This window comes from Lagopus leucura, unplaced genomic scaffold (assembly GCF_019238085.1).
Source record: "Lagopus leucura isolate 7727_CA_CO unplaced genomic scaffold, USGS_WTPT01 Super-Scaffold_100016, whole genome shotgun sequence".
Classification (NCBI taxonomy): Eukaryota; Metazoa; Chordata; class Aves; order Galliformes; family Phasianidae; genus Lagopus; species Lagopus leucura.
The window spans coordinates 16,065,019-16,085,894 of record NW_024962270.1 but is presented as its reverse complement, the minus strand read 5'-3'; the positions used below and the strand labels follow the sequence as shown (position 1 = coordinate 16,085,894).

General features: G+C 39.5%; 1 protein-coding gene across 1 annotated transcript in view; it reads left to right on the top strand.

Annotated features, from left to right (window-relative positions):
* The window catches only part of AFF2 (AF4/FMR2 family member 2), a 343,762-nt gene that overhangs the window by 302,268 nt on the left and 20,618 nt on the right, over positions 1 to 20,876 (top strand). The window contains exons 10-18 of the mRNA XM_042876295.1: positions 670 to 832; positions 1,327 to 2,346; positions 4,478 to 4,599; positions 10,858 to 11,089; positions 12,888 to 13,027; positions 13,550 to 13,613; positions 16,849 to 16,985; positions 20,244 to 20,315; positions 20,684 to 20,777. Of these exons, the coding sequence (XP_042732229.1) occupies positions 670 to 832; positions 1,327 to 2,346; positions 4,478 to 4,599; positions 10,858 to 11,089; positions 12,888 to 13,027; positions 13,550 to 13,613; positions 16,849 to 16,985; positions 20,244 to 20,315; positions 20,684 to 20,777 (2,044 nt within the window). The remainder of the gene's footprint in view (positions 1 to 669; positions 833 to 1,326; positions 2,347 to 4,477; positions 4,600 to 10,857; positions 11,090 to 12,887; positions 13,028 to 13,549; positions 13,614 to 16,848; positions 16,986 to 20,243; positions 20,316 to 20,683; positions 20,778 to 20,876) is intronic.

Here is a 20,876-nt window from a genome sequence, read left to right as displayed (position 1 = left end):
AAATAAATCTTTAGGAGGAGGAGGACAGCTGAACACACAGAAAAAATAGATTTCACAGAGACTTACTTTTGGTTTGAACACAATTTTTTCACGAAATTATCATAAAGCAATCTTTCTTCTGAGAGAAAAAAAAAAAAACAAACATCTATAAATAAAAAATTCTTAGGCACTCCTTGGAGAGTTGTCAAAGCAGGTAGCTTTCATACACTACAGTGCAAAAATATTCATTAAAATTAATTTTTAAAATGCTCTGGCCAATATCAGTTGCCTACTGTCCTTTCCTTGATCGTAAATTATAAATGAACCAGCAAAAAACGTGGAAAGCGTGATTTCATTAATAAATTATTTGTGTGATCATTAGATTTTGCAATTATTGGGCTAATAGGCTGAAGATCCTAAAGCGTTTCTCACTTGAGGGTGGCGATGATGGTCATGATGGTATTAACACCACTATCAGTGTTCCACAAGGAGCGTAATGCCAGCCATCTCCTTGGTCCCTACTTGGAGACATGGCTGCTGGAGAATCCATTGGGTCTGCACTGAGAGAGCAGGAGCTGATGCTGAGGACAGTTGGTGTGAGCAGAATTCTTTGGGTGCCTCCCTCGACCCAAGACTTTAAAATCTGGTCGACAAGTAGCATGCTAACCAGAGGGGATCTTCTCCCCACAGCGGCCTGCCGGTGTCAGTGGCACACGCAGCTGGCTTAGCCCATTCCAGCGGTGGCTCCGGGAGCTCCAGTGAGTCCGAGAGCAGCTCTGAGTCTGACTCCGACAGCGAGAGCAGCTCCAGTGACAGCGACTGCAACGAGGAGTCACGCAGTGCCACGCCAGAGGTACGGCCATGCTCGCAGCATCTCCCTGGCAGGAGCTTAGAGAGTGGAAAATGTCAGAGCTCTATGCAGTTTGATGCTGTTGACTTTTTTTCTCCCTTTACAGTTTTACTTGTATGACCCACATACTCATTCTAGCTTTTGGAAGAATCCTTCTGGCCTACATTTGAATTGCTTTAAAGAAATATTTAGATTTCTGCCAGTAGCTAGAGAAGATTTTATTGACACAGTATTCAGCTGGGGCTTAGGAAAGGCAACGTGACGAAACTGTATCTTCAGGGACCAGCTAAACTTTTTAGTTGTATTAAATTTCTCCAGGGCCACATTGTAAACCAGATAAGGAAGCCTAATTAACCATAAATACTCCATAAATGCTCCCATAAAACTAGCAGTCACCACTAGTTGACTGAAATAAAAAGGTGCATTAAAAACATCCTCACTTAAAGGGAAAGGTTTTGCTTCTGTATGAGACTTGCTCCTTGTTCTTCACACTGCAGCCTGAACCCCCCTCAACAAACAAATGGCAGCTGGATAAGTGGCTGAATAAAGTGAACCCCCACAACAAGACCATCATCAGCAATCAAAATGAGCCTCACAGTGAGACCAGCTCCCAGCCGCAGAGCAGCCAGCAGGCTGAAGGACAAAACAAAGGGAAGCTCAGCAACAGCCTGCCCCCAACCGATTCCAAAGACCGGGCGATCCTCAGTCCCATCCGTGAGAAAGCCAAACCACGGGTTGCCCAGAAAACCCCAGAGGCAAAAAGCTCCAAGCAGAAGTCGCCAGCTCATAATGAGCCAGTTGCACAAAGGACTACTGGGAAAAAGCAACCCAAAAAGGTAGAAAGGACTTCCAGTGTAGAAGAATATAACTGGCCCAAACCAAATAATACCAGCAACACTCCCAAAGAAAAAGACACACAGGAACCCCCTGAGCAGCCAAAGGTTCGAACTAAAGCAGCAGTTGGCAAGACCGCCCCAAGGAAGGAACCTCGAACGAGCACAGGTCTCACTTCGGAGAAGAAAAAGTACAGAGGCCCCAGCAAAATTGTCCCCAAGTCCCGGGAATTTATTGAAACTGATTCATCTACTTCTGACTCAAATACAGATCAGGAGGAGAGCCTGCAGGCTAAGATATTGCCAGCTTGTAGTGGACCGGCCAATGGCATCAAAGTGAAGGACTCTGGCAGTAACATCCTCAGTGTAAGTAGCTTAACTAGCAATGGCAGCAACACATCCATCGACCAGACCAGCAATGACTTGGAGGAGCAGCTCTTTTCTCCTATCCCAATTGTTCAAAATGAACTTCTGTCCCCACTGAGAGAATATGAAGAACTCAAATCTCTTTGGGTGAAAATAGACCTCAGTTTACTCTCCAGGATACCTGGGCAAGAGCCTTTTGAGACCACATCTGTGAAAACTGAACCAAGAGAGGCAAATGTGAAACACAGACGACCATCTCGAGAGTCCCCTACCCCAGCAGCTGAGAAAACATCCACAAAATCCAAAAGGAAACACAAGGTAAGTAATTTTCATCATTGAGGAGAAAGCACTATTTCTGTGCATCCTTGAGGTTAGGACGGCAATCACTGACTCCTCGCTGACCTGCAGCAGGGCTGTAAGGAGACATGGTACCACTAAGGTTTTATTATTTTTGCAGAAGGCAAACATTTACCTGTACATTACAAATTAATGTAAGAAATCAGTAAAAAGGAAAATGGAACATCACTTTTCAAAATCAATGAACAAAGTTGGTTGGTGTTTTTCTTAGGTTTATCGTACCAGCTTTTTTCACTGTGTTTGCTCTTTGCATGCTAATTTGCAGTGTTCTGCAATCTGCAGAAGGACTCCCCATGACAAGTGCTAAGGGCTCATCCATATTCAGAAAACGTGACTTCTGTTTGGAAGGCAAGTTTTATCGTTGGCAGAATTAATGCATTTTCACCACTTGCTTAAACAAGCATAACTTCATTAAAGTCTATGAAATGGTGCTTGCTTGTGCTCATGGTGAATTTAGTCTTTATATCTTTTTGTTACACCAATGAATGTAATTCACAGACATGTCATTTGCTTAACTAGCTGCTCTGTGTATGCAGCTACCTGGAAAAGCAAATATGTTTTGACTTAAGGCATTATGTTTTATCATGTGTTTATGTTATTTATGCCCAAGGGTATCCTATCTTGTAGGATATGACAGTGCTCTTCAAACTAAATGTGTTCTCAGAAAAGAAACAGGAGTTTTATATCATAAATGATTTTTTGTAGTTGTTGGTTTTCTGTTTTTGGTTTGGTTTTGTTGTTTTTTTTTTTCCCAACTAAAATGTCTGTGCTCTGGTCTCCTTGTGAGAAGTTATCACTGCATATGTTTTATACCCCAGATTTTCTAAATCATTATGAATGTGACTTCAGCTGTCTGTTCCAGCGGACTTCTGAACCGCATTGAAATGCTGCTTTTGAGCCGTCCAGCCATACAAGAGAGTTAATACGTGAAAAACACAGACAATGACAGGCAGACACAGGGTCTGCACCCTGCCTACATGAGTCACTGCACTGGCTCCTTCCCTGTTGAATTAAGTGGAAATAATCACAAGCAAACTCAGCAGGTTTTTATTCCATGTATATTCTAGCTGTACCCGAAAGGCAGAGAGGTAAAAAGGAAGGAGAAAGGAATAAAGAGAAAAAGGATGTATAAATGTCAGTGTTTATATGTATGTCCAATAGGGTGTATATTAATTAAACAGGGAAAAAAGAAAAGAAGAGAAAAAAAAAAAGAGTTTGTGCTAGGTCACGGTGGAGTGTCAATATGATGGCTAAAACAAGAGCACAGTACTGACAACTTGACTCAGTGCTCCCAGGGAAAACAAATAAAATGGAAGCGCGGAATTTCATTAGCTGGAATTGTGAATCACAAAGGAACATGGTGAGGTGTCTCACTCTGGGATTGCACAAACGTAAGCTACACTCTGAAACAGCCTGTTCAGCTTCTTGATGATTGTTCATCTCTACCCAAGAGGAAACAAACAAATTACAATAGCATTAACAGTTAAATTAGAGTAGGAAGAGCTTTTTTGGATTCTGAATCGTGCTAATAAAAGATTTATTTTAGCTGTATGCCAGCAGGCTTGAAGAATGCTATGAAGGTTTCAGTGATAGAGCAATAATCAGCTTTGCTTGTATCGGCCCAGTTCAGGCACAGAAGTCATGCATCACGGAATCTTCCAAAGCAAATTTCACACCAGCTATCACTGTTAATGACTGCCTCCTTAGAGTAGCAGTCTTTAAGTCCTGAGAGAAATACTTACTCAAGGAACTTTACCCTTGGACTTCCATTAAGTAAATGAATAAAAGCTGCATACTTGAGTAAGATTTGGTGCTATCAAGTCAGTCCATCTGAATTATTAATTACATTCCAGTGCGCTGAAGAAGATAACTATGGCATATGAGGTATTTTGCTTCCTAATTGACTGCCTATGTCACTGGTTATATAACTTGTCATGTGTTCGGAGCATGTTTAGCCCTGATTTCAGGTGACTTCTCTTAGGCCAGTATTTCAACCACTGCTACAGTACAGAAAATATACTGAGATTCCTGAGCAGCTCGTAATGCGCGTAGATGCTTGATTTTTCAAGTTGTACATTTTTTGTTAAAACAGTCGGAAAACCTGGAAACCTTTGTTGAAACCAAGAAGCAGCGCCTGGAGGACCCTTCAGCTTCATGCTTGCTCCCACCTTGTATCTCTCCGATACCGAATCACAGATTAACCAGCACTAAAGAGTAAGTTCTTTTTCTCTGATAACATTCAAGAGGGATTTCACAGTACCATTCAACCAATGTATTTGCTGTAGAGCCAAAAGGGCAAGCGTAAGTGGCATCGCTATTCCCATCCCAGAGAAAGAGGGTCCATGTGATTTTGGATGATCAGCCAGTCTTCTCATGGGCCACAGGAAATCAGAGTCCCACCACAGCCCAGAGTTACTCTTCTTTCACCATATTCCATTTCACAGAACCACAGAACCACATTCTTTAAAGGTTTTTTCTTGCCTCCATCATCCTTCACCACAGTAGAGCCAGAATGGGCTCTATTTGGTTGACTAGAAAATATTTTTTGAGTTGTTTTCTTAAGAGATTATTCTCAGTTTTCTTGAATGAAATAATGACTTTGCCATTCATTTCAGTGGCTCTTATACTTTGTGTATACAGAAATGCCAGAGGTGAGAGCCTAAGTGATTCAGACACATGCATTGTGCTTCAGCAGACATAATCAAGTCATTTGTGCCTTTCAGTGTCTTTGAGAGATGGCTGGAGTGTTTCATCAAACAGGCACCACATAAATAATGATTCTGATTATAATAATCAGAAGATTAACATTCTATAAATAACCAAATAACCCAATTCCCTTCTGTCATCAATTTTTGTGCTTTTTTTTTCTTTTGAGATGAGGCATTGCTCTCTGCTTCCCAGTAGGACAAGCAAAGAATCAAATGCACAATGTGCTTCTGAAAACAATTTGACTGTTTTCGTATCTAACTTTAGAGAAAGTTCAAAAATCATTTATGAGACAGTGCACAGATTTTAAATCCCGTAAAGAAGGTTGAGCATTATTTTGTTTATACCATTGTAATTATAGATGAACTTCAGTCCTTGAACTAACCCCTCCTTGTACCACTGAAAACATCAGAGTTGGAGACTGGAAAAGGCAGATGATTTGAAAGTAACAGTGTGATCTGTAATATGTTGCACATTTGATAAACATCACGATGGGTGTTGCCTGACTGTCATTGCTAGAAATATGAGTACAAATATATTGCAGAGAGAATAAGGATTATCCATCCCCAACACCTCCACAATCCATTATAAAAATCCTTCTATTCTTGTCTTCAGCAAACCCAAAGGATCCACCCCCAACCTGATGTTTCTTAATTTGAGCTTGTTTTCCAGATCATTAACTTGGCTCCTCAGAGCTTTCCAGCCTTTGATATTCTCTGTAAAAATATAATTGTGTCCATCGGTATTTATTTCTATTTGGTTGTGTCCATCAGTGGTTATTTCCATATGCTATCTTTCGTCTCATCTGCCTCAAGTTTTGAAACAAAACATTCTGACTTCAGCTGCAGAGACCTGGCTCACACAACGTTTATTATTAGTGTATTTTGAGTTCATTTAAAACAAATGCAATCGTATTTGATAATTCAAGTCTCCAACTCTATCTGATATGTCTCTGAATACAGATCAACATATTTCCCAATAGATTAGGGAGCTGACTGAACTGCATGACAACAAACTTCTGGAGAGCCCCAGGTTGTTTTTAAGCAATCAGAAGTAGCTCTGTGTTCCACAGGGTTAAGCAGAATTTTAAGGGGAGGCAGAAGAAAGGAGAGGCTAAAACTATGCACTGTTCAAAGGCATGGGGGAAAATAACACTTCAGTGATGAAAGGCTGAAAGAAAGGTTTTGCTGTTTAAACCTTCCTCGCTTCCAAAAATCCTTCGTTTTCATTCAGAGCTGTCTATACGAGGACTATTAGAAATAAGGATGATTTGGCTAGAGTGGACAATGCTGTTCATCCATGAAGGTGCCATGTCTCATGGTGGGTGCTCTCTCTTGGGAAGAACTGTACATCTCTACAGTTAGAACATTTTTGGCTCTCTGTGCCAACAAACCAAGCATACCAAGGCAGACTTCAGAGACTCTCGTTGGGTCTTTTATAGATGCAGAAATGTTTTGGCCAAAAGACCATGAACTCTGGAGTAAAATAAGGAGGCATTCGGGAAGAAACTGGGTGAAGACAGTCACACCTATGCTTTCGTAGCTCCTACTAGCTGACTATATGTGCGTTAGGTATTTAAATATCTTTCATAACCTGTTCCTAAATGTGTGGGCTCAGTAAAGCTGCAAGGATGCACATTTAAGCGAAGTATTACATGTCTAATGTGGACAATTATATGCCTAACTCCTACCAGTTCCTATAACTACATGTACAATTTTAGTGTAGAAATTTCAGATGGTCAGTTATGAACTCCATTTGACAACTGGATAACAATTTTGTTTTATGTAGTCATTGTACAAGCAACTAGTTATTTCTTGTTTCTTCCCTCACACAGTCAGGGGCTCATGCTTTTTCATAAATCTGATGTGACACTCAAAATAAAATTGTTCAAACAATCATCATGGTATTTTCCTCATTCCTAATATTTCAAAGCATATGAAGGAATAAAGGATATTATTTTATGTCCAAGTAATTCATAGTAATTGCTTGAAACACTGCCGTGAGGCTGTTTTTTGTCAGATCAGTTGCCCACTTTGCAGCAGAGAATTGCTTTTGTATTTACTTGATTGCCAGAGCAATTTTAATTTAAGCATTAATTCTGTGTGCTGCTGAATACCATTTGTGTCTGAATACCTGATGAGTAGATCCAATCCAGACAGAGCACTATTTGACAACATTTGGCAGTTTGTAATAATACAGAGAGTTATGTGCTGATGCAAACTACGAGTCTGAAATTAGACTAGAATCATACTGGGAAAGCATGCCTGCCATCTAGCTAGGCTGATTTTCAAGATTTCCTGTTCACTTTTGTTTGACCTTTAACTAAATACGCACCTGTACTTCACAACATATATTACTGGATCCCTTGGGTAGTCACAACGGCATTCGTTGCAGTTCATTCATGGCAGAGGCAACCTTCTACATCTGACAACGACTTCAGCTTCATTCAGTACGCTGCCATATGGCCCAAGCTAATGCTAGAGCAACCTTTCCCTGCTAACCCCCTGCAGAAGATCAGATACACCGTCAGTGTGCAGCATTTCTTTGTGGACAAGGAGTGTAGAGGCAAAGGAAAGCCAAGTGATTGGCACAGACAATGGCTTTTGTCTCACTAATAGGCCAGAGCTACAACCACATACCACAAGGAGTAGTTAAAGAAAGGGTAAAGGAAAGCAGAATGAATTGTTAGAGAAGATGGAAATTCTCTCTCCTTCACACACTGACCTCTTGTTCCCTGCTTGCTTGCTTTCTGCCCTAAAAGAAATAGGCTGAAAAAAAAAAAGAAAAAAAAAGCAGACGGGAGTCCTCTTGTTCCTTGATAATTGGCCTTTTCTGACACAGAGATTAAACTGCAGCTGGAAGACCATCAGTTCTGCTGGTGGTTTTTTCTTTGCACTTTTATTGTGCTTCTCCCTCGATTTTAAATATGGTTTAACTAATAATCATGTCAGCCAATTAAACCGTTGAGTCTTGGTAATTATTGCAATAAATTCATTCAGAATTAGTGATTACTGCAATCAAAGACTAGTTTCTTAGCCCATTAACAGTCCAAAGCAAAGCGATAATCTGGTTAACGGCTGGTAACAACCTATTTCATTGAGGTTATTGTTCACGTAAATGCTTTGGTGTAAATCTGAGGGAGGTAACATTGCTAAATAATCAGTGTAATTCCCGTGAATCCTGTAAATGTACAGGATTAAGTCGGCAACCAGGAAAAAACTTTATTAAGTATTGTCATTGGGTTTTGGATTTTTGTCATGCAGAAAAAGCAGATCCTCAAGTGCCCTTTCAGTTGTAGTTATATTTTCTCACCACAGAATGAATTCTGCATCTTGGGTTGCTCCATCTTGTGCTTGAATGCAAAGCTGAAGTGAACAAAGCTTTGAGTTGTGTCTGAAAGGGGTGTCAGATCTCTGAATATAATCTCTCTTCTGGAATATATATATAGAATCAGAGAATCATAGAATCGCTTGAGTTGGAAGGGAACCCTTAAAGGTCATATAGTCCAACTCCCCTGCAGTGAACAGGGACATCTACACCATGACTAAGTTGCTCAGAGCCTCATTTAGAGAAGGTACTTCTACTGTGGAACTTGCAACTTTCTTCATTTTTTTCTGGTGCTATTCTCTTAATCCCTCCATCTCCATGTAGCAACTGAGAAATGTTGTTTCACTTGCTGTGCATGTGCCGTGCGGTGCCCCATGCAAGTGCCAGAGTCTTGCTTTAGGCCTGGAAACAGGCAAAGATGTACTGAGAAACCTCACTAGTGGTTTCTACAGTGAATTTAGCCAGTGACTCACCTTCCATTTTCCTTCGGGCACTCTTGAGGTAGATCTGTAAGGCTCAGTTGCTGTTCCCTTCCCAAAGCTGTACCAGAGTGAAAGAAGAGCTTCATACTCCTCTTTGTGCAGGGTAATTAGAACCACATCGCTCTGTGCTCCCTTCCATATACATTTGTTAGACAGACCCACTGAACACCATGCTCAGGGCAACCCACTGGCTTGGGAGGCAGAAGATTTCAGTTCTACTCTTGGGTTTTTCATTAGTTGTGTCTGTTTTTCCTCTGAACAATTCAATAATGCATGTATGCTTTCTTGGAGAAGCATTTGCTTTCTTTTGGAAAATTTTCCTCTGGAAAAAGTTCAGAGTGTTATTTTACTATAGCAATGGTGACTTGTCTGAGTTCCAAAATACCCTTTGGTGGTAAGAAAGCTAGCAGATGGGGCTTTGAGTGAGGACTTTTTGGAGTACATTTGCAGGACCACATGTGCATAAAATGTCTTCTCAAAGAATTGCCCATCTCCTCTGATCTGATTGCTTTCCTTTGATCTTTAGGCCCATGTGTTTTCCAAGCAAGAGAACATCCATACCTGCCCTGCTGCAAGGCAATATAAATTCTGTGCTGATTTTATTTCTTCAGTCTGAAGATCTTTAATATTACAGAATTTCAAATAAGTTATTTTAAACTCTGCTTCAGTTGAACTGAAAGAGTTTTGAGTAGAAGAGCTATAAAACCTGAAGCATAGGGGTTTCATTTGATATCGCTCTGTTGTGAAAACAGAGAGGCTGAAATATTTTTGTACTGCCAAAGGCCCAAAGTAGGGGGACAGACCAAAGCAGGTGTAGATACTGAAAATGCAAAAAAGTCTAGACTGCACGTCAAATAAGAAGTGGGGAAACATGGGTTGATTCTTCTCTTTTGCTTGTTACTTTAAAGCAAAGTAAATCTATAATTCCTGACACTGACTGAAAGCAACTAGGAATGAAACATAAATTCTTGTTGACTTAATTTGTTATTGAAATGTTAGTCAATAATCATGAAAAGTGAATGATTGTGTACTGCACTATTAGACGTCCAACAAAAGATTAAAATTCAGGTTATCTTCATTGACTGAATTAGAGCAGTACCTAATACAAAAATCTATGAGTAGATTAATATGTTAAACACTCGCTATGGTGCTGTGTTGTTTGTTGTTTTTTTTTCTTGATGGATTTGAGGGAAGAAAAGTCTAGCATGGTTTTTTTGTTGTTGTTTTTACCATGTATCACAGCTGCCTTTTGTAGCCAGCTAACAATTTCTGTACATAAAACAGACAATAGATTATCATATTACTTGAGCTTTCATGTCAAAACCACATTCATTTTCTGAATCACCTCCACTTCATCAACCAATATCTGCTCAAGGGCTTTTGCCAGCAACAATGTATCATTTTAATATAGTGTTGAACATATGTTTTATTCTAGAGGTCAAATAATTATTATCTTATTATTGTTACGGTTATCGTTTTGTAGTTGTTATGGAGAATTATTTTTGTTCACGTGGCGTGTGCTGTTATGCGTTTTTGCAGAGGTTGCTTATGTGAGCCCTAATCTACCTCTTTAAAAGATGCTTAATGTTAAATACATAAATAGCCATACTTGGTGTCAAGTATACTAACCTCTGTGCATAAAACTTTTCAGCACTTTGCTGAGTCAGAACCTCTATGACCTCTCAAATTAAGACTGACTCAAATTAGCATTTAAAGTGGATGCAATTTATACTAATGCACTGCAAGTTGTCCTCCAAAGCAGGAGGTTTTTGTGGCCTTTGAAACAGCAGGGATAGCTCTTCTGTTTTCACTGCCTGTCTCCTTTTGACTTAGCTCGTAGGACATGGGGGATCACAGCACATATTTAAGGGTTTTCATTAAGGAAAATCTAGAGCTTAGTGCTATGGAGGAGAAACTGTGGTTCTTGACATGCAACTGATTCTTATCCGTGTCCCAGGAGCAGCAGTAACTCGGTGAAGAAGATGGCGAAGAAAAGAGAAGAGAAGCTCTTCCCTCCTCCATTATCCCCCCTGTTGGACGAGCCTGTGCACCGTCGGCACAGCACTGACAACAGCTCCTTCAGCCAAGAAACCAACGTCACCAACACCCCTCAGACCAGCAGCTCTTCCACCTCGGTTTCTAAACACAGAAAGAATGAAAATAAATCTTCTAACCCCAAAGGAATCTGTGTAAGTAACAAGACCTCAGTTGCTGGAAATTGACAAGATAAAATTACCTTTATTCTGGGTTTTGTTTATTTATTTATTTTTCTCGAGTATCTATCCTTAAGTCCTTACATAGCCCCACTCTAGAGCAGCAAGGCATGGATCCATGCAGAGCTGTGAATAAATGACTCTTGCAAGTTCCGTTTTTAGGTCAGCGTTAGGCATCTGCTTCACATAGTGTATCATTCCCTGCTACTCCCTGACCTTCAGAGGACAGACTTTGTCCCATTCCCAACTGCAGATACAACACGCACCGTTTTCAAATAAAGCATCAAGAATACTGGTAACTTTAACATTAATAATTACTACAAATTCTGAAGCAAACTTAAGGTATGCCAAATCTTATGGACTAAACTAAACACACAATAAAAATCTAACCTGCCCATAGCACACTGAAAACTAAAATGTCTTCTCACAGGTTTGCAGGCTCCCAATTTCTAGAAGTAAGGTGTATTTGCACCTCATCTTCATAAATCTTGTACTGGGCTTTTGAAGATCGTGCAAACAGTAATTAGTTTTCCAGTAAAAACATCGTTCTGTTAGGACCAGCTTGCCACTAAACATTTTTACATAGACAATACTTTCTTGCCTTTCACCAGATTTAGATGATTTCATACTAAATGTACATGAAAAAGAAAGCTAGCAGCTGCATAGCAAATTGACTTTAAAAAAAAGAAAGAAGTAAAATTTCACTTGGTCAGTTGGTCCTCTGCTTTTACGGAGAAGAGGGAAAACTCAGTTTTCTGGCTGATTTTAGAAAATGACTAGAACTTCAAACTTCTCTCTTAGTATCAAACCGTATCTTCGTATGACTGTCAGAATTAATAGACAGGGAGAGAATTCTTCCACAGAAAAGGACGCGTAACCCCATTTTTCACAGTTCGCCACCTTGTGAGAGGTTGTTGCCATACACTGTAATAGCAAAACTCAGAAGTTGCACTGGAACATAGGTGACAAATCGCTTTACCTTATTCATTCAGCCCTGTTGCTTTCTGATATCATTGTGCCACTTCAAGCTGCAAGAGTAATGTACATGCCTTCAAGAGAAACCAGTGCCAAAATGAACTGTGTGTGTCAGCAAGTAAGCTATGCTATGCAAAGAGCAAGGCCACTTCCTCTCACTCCCAGCACCTCCAATTTGGATTTTCCTTGTTTTATCTATTACCTTGATCCCCAAAATATTTGTCTTCTAAAATATTTTTGTATTCTAAAATATGCCAGAATTCTTTATCAGTTCTTTGGTTCATCTATAATTTAGTTTATCTGGTTGAAAATTGCAATTGCCTGATTTAAATACTTCTATTATGCTTGTATTTTCAGTCAATGCAAAGTCACAACTCCCAACTTCTGCTTTTCATTCTTTTTTCTGTTCAGTATAATAAGGATGAGGAAACTGTTCCTTGCTGAAATCTGAGCAGACTTCTCATACACCTTACAATTATCTACTAATTCTGTAGAAAAACTGTTACATTAGTGTGATCCACCTCATACTGAGCTTTTTTCCAGCCTGCAGCCCAACTTGGCTTTAATGAGTGTGTTGTCAATAGCACTGTGTTGTCCAGGATGACTATCACCTTGGACTGGAGTCATAATGCCTAATTAATCTAATGGGGTCACGTTATAAAGGATGGAAGATGATTTCATGAGGTTTCTTGGACGTAGTTGGGTAAACATGCATGTACCTTAGCTTTTTTTGAATTTTGAATTATGAATAATATTTGAATATTACGAATATTCAAATAATAGCAGTCCATTTTTCTAGGAGGAAGAAACACACAGTGCACCAACAGCCAACACTGTTCTTGATACAAACCATCTAGAAACAGACGTCTGGTCTGCAATGCCAACTCTTTCCAATGGGAATTCTGAGTCCAGAAGACCTAAAATCACATTTGATGATGTGTGAGTACTATTAGATCTCTTTGTGCTAGTTGCATATTAGGTACTTGGGATTTCTGTAAAGTAGAGTCCCCAGTGAAAGAAAAGTATCTTTAATTATTATGGTAGCATTGGGCATTTGTGTGGACAGTACTGCACAGTGGCATGTACAGTTTTAAACTTTACTAATGAACTGTTATCACTGATTAATGAAGTCTCTGCTGATAAATGTTTTCAGATCATGAATGTTGGCTCACAGTAATTCTTCTTAATTTTTTTCTAATTAGTTTAAAATATTTTTCCTTTTCCTCTGTTCAGCAGACTTTAATGGCTCCTTTGGGTGGCCAGTTTCCACAGCTAGTTATTTTGCATTCTGGTAACTCATCAAATCTTTTCATATGGCAATTTCAGATTAATATCAGGATAAAGTGATAAGTAGGTATATACATCTAAATTGTTCTTGGAAGCAGTAAGCACTTTTCTCAAACAATGTTGGTCCAACTGTGTGCAAACAAAGACTTGAAATAATTTATTTTGTCTCTTTAGGCTCCACAATGCAGATTATTATATGCAAGAAGCTAAGAAGCTAAAGCATAAAGCAGATGCATTGGTAAGTTTTCAAGGCTTTTTTGTCTCTCTCCACTATGGAGCTGGGTATTACAAAAATTTGAATTCTTAATCTTTCCTAAAGCCTCAGAAACCAAAGGAACCCTTCTGTGGACTAAAATATGCTTCAAACTGTACTCTGTAAACACACTGCCCACAACAAGCCAAAGCCTGAGCATCATTCCTAGGCTTTAACACATCATTCACACTGAAATAAACTTCTTACAATAGCTGGTTTCTCTTCTGGGGAGAAGCAACAATCTTACTGTGGAAAGGATGTAAGATAATATCAGCAAAGTTGATGTGTTTTTGAAATTTGCCCTTATACTTGCTTTGAGCCCAAAACAAAAATACTGAAAGCTAAAAAAAGGCAAATTTCATCATCGTTTGGCAAAACTACTTGATATTTTAAATCCAGTTGTTTAAAATTTACAGGAATTGATTTTTTAATAGTGCATTTGTTTTTATTGCATGCTATTAGGCTGGCAAATAAAAACTGAACACACTTTTTTTTACAAAAAAAAAAATCTTGCAATGAGGTAGTTCAGTGCTGGGAAAGCTTCTTCTCTCATTTTGGCCCAGATTAAATTGCACCTAAACTGGCCTGATTTTGTAGAGATTTGGTTTTGACAGAACTACCATATCTGATACATTACAATTCTGACAGATTTCAGCCATAGTTTGTTCAGTCCAATGTATTGCTAACACTGAAGTGCCTTTAATAGTCATCTGTTTGTAGTATGGTCTGTGCTCCTCTATGCCGTGCAGAGTACAGAATAGCAGCTCATTTATGCAGGCTAAGTGGAACTTGGTTCATCTATTTATTTAAACCAAGATGTCTTAGAGTGTGGCCATTCATTTCATCCCTCCAGTTCTTCTTCAGTTGTAATTTGGGTGATTATTCACCTGTCACTGATCATTTGGGCAGTTTTGTGTGTGCATACAGTGTCATCCTACATCAGAGAATTTTGTACCTGGAAATAAATGCTTGTCAAAAAACAAAACAATGAAATGCTACGTTGTAAAAATTAAGAAACCACTGTTCTCCCTCTGCAGTCGGTGAGCTGAAAGGGTAAAGGAGAATTGATGCACCAAGCTGCCTGCTTCAGCTTTCCGTGCATTATCAGCGTGTTTTCTATGGGAGTTGGGTGTGGGCTTTTGTCATCGCACCGCAATTGTCACCAAGGCAGCAGCTTCCTTCCCAAGGTACCCATTCAGAGGGGCTGTGAGCACCGAGACCTGTTGCCTGGCCCAGATCTGGCTTCATCACAGTGCTGGGACCTCAGTCAGGAAGGCTGGCAGAAGTGGCCTGTCAGCACCTCCCTCAACTGGCTGACCTTTAGAAAAAGCACACATGGCTCTGGCACAGGGCTGCCTGCTCCACAGGCAAATATTTACAGGCTCAGGCTCCTGATGATCTCAACGTGTTATGTCGATCTGCTTTCCTCCACAGTCTGATTTGCTCCATAAGTGTTGACCTGTCTTCCATCCTGTTACCTTTGACTGTGCCTTGTGGAATCAGTGGTGTTTCTCAAGCAGAACTAAGAGGAGCAGGCAGAGCATGTCATGCCACTACCCGCGGGCAGGCTTCTCCTGTCACATGCAGTTTGACACCCCGAGTGCTCCTACAGGAATGTGGGGCCAGACACTACGATAAGACTTGTTGGCAGACGTAGATACCCACCAACAATCTGCTTTTTGCTTTCCGCTACTTAGGTCTCAACCTTTCCCCCTGCACCCACCCACTCAATACAGCTGCACTCAAATTATCTCCATCTAACACATTTGCTATGAAAACCTGAACTGTTAGTTGTCCTATGGAAACAATTGCTTCTGGTTACTTGGTGCTGACATGACAAAGAACACGCAGAAATGAAAGACATGGTTGGAAAGATACCGCACGTGGCCTCCGAATATGTCAGCACATGTGAATGAGATGTGTCTATTGCTGTGCAGTGCTGTGTCTGAGCTTGTATGGCACAGAGATCTCTGGCGAAGGATGCAGCATTTTGTATCATGGGAGCAACCTCTCCTTGTCCTGCACAGCAGTAAGGAATCAGCTAATTTGGACACATTGCAGTATCCACTAACTGAGCTTGATCTATTCTCAGCTGTGCTATGGTGAGATGGGGCAATTCCAGTTACTCCACTGGAGTCAGCATGGAGCAAAGTACAGGGGGGAATCCCATTTCTGTCTCAAACTGTGTGTAAACGCTCAATCTGCTCCCTTTTGTAATACACGTGTTTTCTTTGGAAGACACGAAGCAAGGAAGTAGCAGTATATGCTGAGGAGTACAGTGGAGTACAGGGAAAACATCCAGAAATGTTTCCCCTTTTTAAATCATTCAGGTAATCTCTATCCATCATACAAAGGCTTTGAATGTAATCAGTGTGCAAGTGCAGTGCCTGAAATTATAACCTTCCATGAATGCAGAGGGTAGTGCTTAAAAGGAGTAGCCACAAAGCCAGAGATGCTGTTACCTTGAACCAATATTAGGTGTTCTGCTTAATATATTGGTAGAATAAGCTTCCATTTAATGAGTGAGAAACATAAGCAGATGCATCAAAATATTTTGATAAAGACATCCACAGAAATTTTTAAATGACATAAAGTATATCGGATCTCTTCCATCCCGCTATCAAAAATGGAAAATGTTAAATACTATTATAAAATACTTACTATAAAAATGTCGTATATAATATTCATTACACATAAAAAAGAAATCAGGATGTCTAAGTCAGTTTAATCACAACCATTATGAGAGCTAAAACCTTTCGCAATAAAATCCTAGTAAAATAAAATATTTAGCAGTGCTATATTTTCTCCTTTTTCTTTCTCCCCCTCTTTCAATCACAACATAAATGATGAGGGCTTTTTTTTTTTTACGTCAACAGCCACCACAGATTGTGACAACTGACAAATGGCTCGGATCTGTCGCTTAACCCATGCACACTTGCACACAAACTTAGTTTATATATTGAAGAGCAGTATTGATTTGCTCATTGCCTTTGTAAACCCATGGATGCCATTTGGCTTTCCTCTGTGCAGTGCCTGGCCATATATCACCTGAAAAGATTTGGGATAAACATACACCTGGCTTCAATTTCCGTATACGTTCACCCCTAACTTGTGGCCATGCTTTGCTTTCATCTTAATGCTGGTGTTGCTTTCTATTATGATCTGTCTGCCTCAAAATTAAAGCTGAAGGGTTTCCTTGATGATATCATTTCCATTTCAGCTGGAGAAGTTTGGCAAAGCAGTGAATTATGCTGATGCTGCCCTGTCCTTCATCGAGTGTGGGAATGCTATGGAGCGAGATCCATTAGAAGCTAAATCTCCATATACCATGTACTCAGAGACTGTGGAACTCATCAGGTTAATGTCCTTTCTGTGATCATTTTCATAAGCTCATTTCAGTCATAATTAGAACCTGCTATGTTTTAAAAAATATAATTTCAACGTATTAATGATTTGTCCAAAGCATCTTCATCTCAGAAGTCATCATAATTAGTTCTTGCCATTTTATTAATGTCATGGAAAATTTATAATTGATGGACACTGCTTTTATAAATTATCCCCTTTAGAGGTTATAATGTGAGTGTTATAATTTGCAATATTCATAAAATTAAAATTGAGATGTAGTGGGTGGAAGTAAAGTACAGTAATTTCACTGTTTGGCAATGACACTTGTCTTTTAGAAGGTGTAGTTTTATAATTCAGAACACTAAAGTGAGTCTATCAGGATTGCTATTACAAACCTTGTTTTTAGAGGTTTATAACATGGTAGTAAAAAAAAAAAAAAAAGAAAAGAAAAGAGCTGAAACCTGAAACCTGGCACTAAAAATCATAGTGGAAGGTGAAGGAAGCTTTTTGCTTTTATTGTGCTAAAAAAGTATACTTTTAATGATGACTGCAATCCAGATGGATTCGCTTTAGTGCAGTTTTGTAGACTTATGGGCTAGAATACAGATGAGAGAGCTTGTACTTACTAGTAAAATCAGTGTTTAAAAATCTGCTGCTGTTACCTGTATCTGTTTCATAATGTGTAGTTCATAGAAATAATGGTCTCCCAGGTAACTAAGGTTTTCTTTGCTTTACCTATGCAAATTATCAAAGTGAAATTGAGTAGGATTAAATTTACCTGTAAGTAGAACAATAGGATTTTCCTTCTTCACTGCGATGCACCTTTGCTTTCCCCTGCGTATGCTGGGAATTTCATCATTGATGTCAGTGTAATTGCTGGCAGTATACACAAGAGGTAGAGAAGGTGGTTAATCAGACCTCTAAGTGTTTGCTTTTCAATAGAACAAAGGTTGTTTTTTGGCATGCAGGATTTCAATATGCCAGATTAGCTATTAAAGGCAGTCAAAAAATAATGCGTGTTTTACATTTTGAATAAGTAGGTATTTACATTATAAAATGTATCAGATTTTAAGAAGCTCTTACTCTCAGGTTAATAATATGCCTGTTCAATATTTAAAATGTTGTTACATTCTGTTCTTTTTGAAGAGAGGAAGAAAATCAAAGAGATTACTCAACAAAAAATGATATTCATTCAATGTTTAGGATCCAAGTTAAACCCTCAGGTGCAGTGGAATTAAGAAAATCTGTTTCCCTGTGCTGGAACTCCTCCTGTAGTCTAACAGCAGATAGTTTGATACCTTTTGTGCTGAATTACATAACTACAGCTATACAGGAGGGCAAACTCACTTTAAAGAAGTGAGTAGTAGACACCACATTTTTTTTCATTTTTTAAGGGAACCACAAAGCACAGTTGAAAGTCTTGTTCCTCCACCCCACAGTCTGTGTTCAGAAGTGGGTCTGGATTCAACAGCCACAACACGTGTGTGGCAGCTCCAAGAGCAGCTCCCCTCTACCTACAGCTCCAGTGTGGGATGGAGTCAGCTGAGTCCATGGCTGTACCATGATGCAGCCAACTTTCAGCAGCACCTGTGTCCCCTCTGCCTTCCTCCACCCCACAGCAGAGCTTTCTGGCAGCTCCTGGCCCACTGAGGGGTGGACAATAGATAGACCTTGGCACAGAAGCAGCACCTGCACTGCTTCTGGACTGCTTTTTGAACTGCTTCTGATTGTAAAGGAATCTCTAGGAGTTCCTTACAGTTGACCTCCAATTTCTATGTAGCTCCAGTCAGGTGAGGTGAACTCTACCCCCTACCATCAAAGATGGAGCCTCGTCCATAAATTCGTGCATGCAGCATCTTGTAGGCAGAGGTTAAACTGATTTGACCATTTAATTGGCATCAGTAGACAGACATGAAAAAAAGGTGATTGCCCAGCTGAGCGGCAGGCTGGTTCCAGTTCAGTAAACTCTCTCGTGGGCTACAGCTGAATGCAAAAAGGAAATATGCAGCAGTGCACGTGCACTTCTGCAACGTGGCTCATAATATTAACATAAATTTTTACTGTGGGCTATGAAACAGAAGGTTTTTCTCATTTTCACTCCTCCCCCTCTTGGAGGCCCATTTTTTTCCTTTTTGCATTATCTGTGTCTGACCTGAGCATCTGCATCAGACATCTATTTGTCAAAGCAAGCAGAGCATCAAAGAGATTGGAAATATCAGAGGTGTGACGTTCAAAGGTCTTTTGGTTAATGGTAATGCTAAAATGCCCAACGTAACATTGAAAAATCCCAAAGAAACATGGCACTCTGTGTTTGACTGGACTCATTCAGTATGACTAGAACAACAATATCAAAAAGCAGGTGAGATAGGACAGGGAGGAAGCACATCAGGGGTTGTGCTACAGCTGCAGCCTGGGGGTTGATAATGGGGATGGTGAGAGGAAGGCAGGCTGAGAGCAGCACTGCCTGCCTGCACACCATTACCTCCTTGTAAATGAGAACTCATCAAGATTGCCTGGATACCTTAAAACTTTCTTATGCAACACTGAACCCTATTACTTATTCTAACACAAGTACCTGTGAAATTGCATTAGGGCTCAGAACAATGAGTTTGTGTGATGAATTGATTTTCAAGAGACTAAATGCATGACATGGAGTGTGCTCAGTTAAAGAAAAAAAGAGAGAGAGGAGGCGTATCTGCTCAGTCTTTCATTGTCCAAATGCTGGAAAACAGCAATTAAACAGAGAAAGGAGACAAAGTATGTAAGATTGGTAAATTAATGGACTGCAGAACTTAAAAAACTATGAGCATGACCTTTCCTGCATTTAACATCATTTTCCATATAAAATACATAGAAAAAATGTATATATTAAGAACTCCGAAATTGTACTTACAAAAAGATTCAAGCCCAAAGTGTTTTATGTAAAACATTTTTCCATATTACTTTACTCTTCAGCATACAGAGGGACAAGATCTTATGTATCTGTCCAACACTCATCACAGGTGTTTGCAGGACTCTGCATCAGTAATATCCCCAGGAACAGTTAACCTTATTGGCCCTGAAAGTGGGTTGATGATTTACTTCAGCCCTCCCAATTTTAAGTGGTGCTTTCTGTTGAATTTTGCATCATCTTACCATTATGGAACAATGTGATCATTAGCTGTTGAGGCTGTAAGCTTACCTTTGTGCACCTGTCATTTTTCAGTGTGACACTAGTATTTGTCAAAACAACTGAACACACATTTCTTCTCTCCTTACCTTTCTCACAAGGTATGCAATGAGGCTCAAGAATTTCACAGGCTCTTCTGCCACAGAAGGGGACAAGAAACTAGCAGTTTTATGGTAAGTCCCACTGCGACAACGAGAAGCAGCTGAAATCTTCAGGAGGACTTCAAAAGTACTGAATTACTTAAGCAGCTTACAGAAGATCATTATTCTTGTTTTCCATTAAACTATTAAAGGATAACTAATGGGTTTCTTCAGCAGCTGACTAAACATTTATTCTTCTAATTTATATTCTTATCAAGATTGGATTATAATGCTTTTGACCTTTTTTTTTTTCCTTTCATTTGCTTATGTTTCAAAACCTAACGTTAGAACAGAAACCATAAAATATAGGCCAGCTTTCTTACTTTTTTTTTTTTTTTACCTTCAGTTTATAAGTTTCATTTAGCAGTGGAATTAACACAATCCTTTCCGAATTACTGCAGCTACCGATGCTTATCGCTTCTGTACTTGAGAATGTTTAAGCTAAAGAAGGACCATGCTATGAAGTACTCCAGATCTCTGATGGAATATTTTAAGGTAATCTTTATTCTGTTTAATTTATTGATATGAAATGAAATTCATACTGGCACTGAGAGCTCTCACAGTATAACTGCATGACTTAGAAGTCCCCCATTT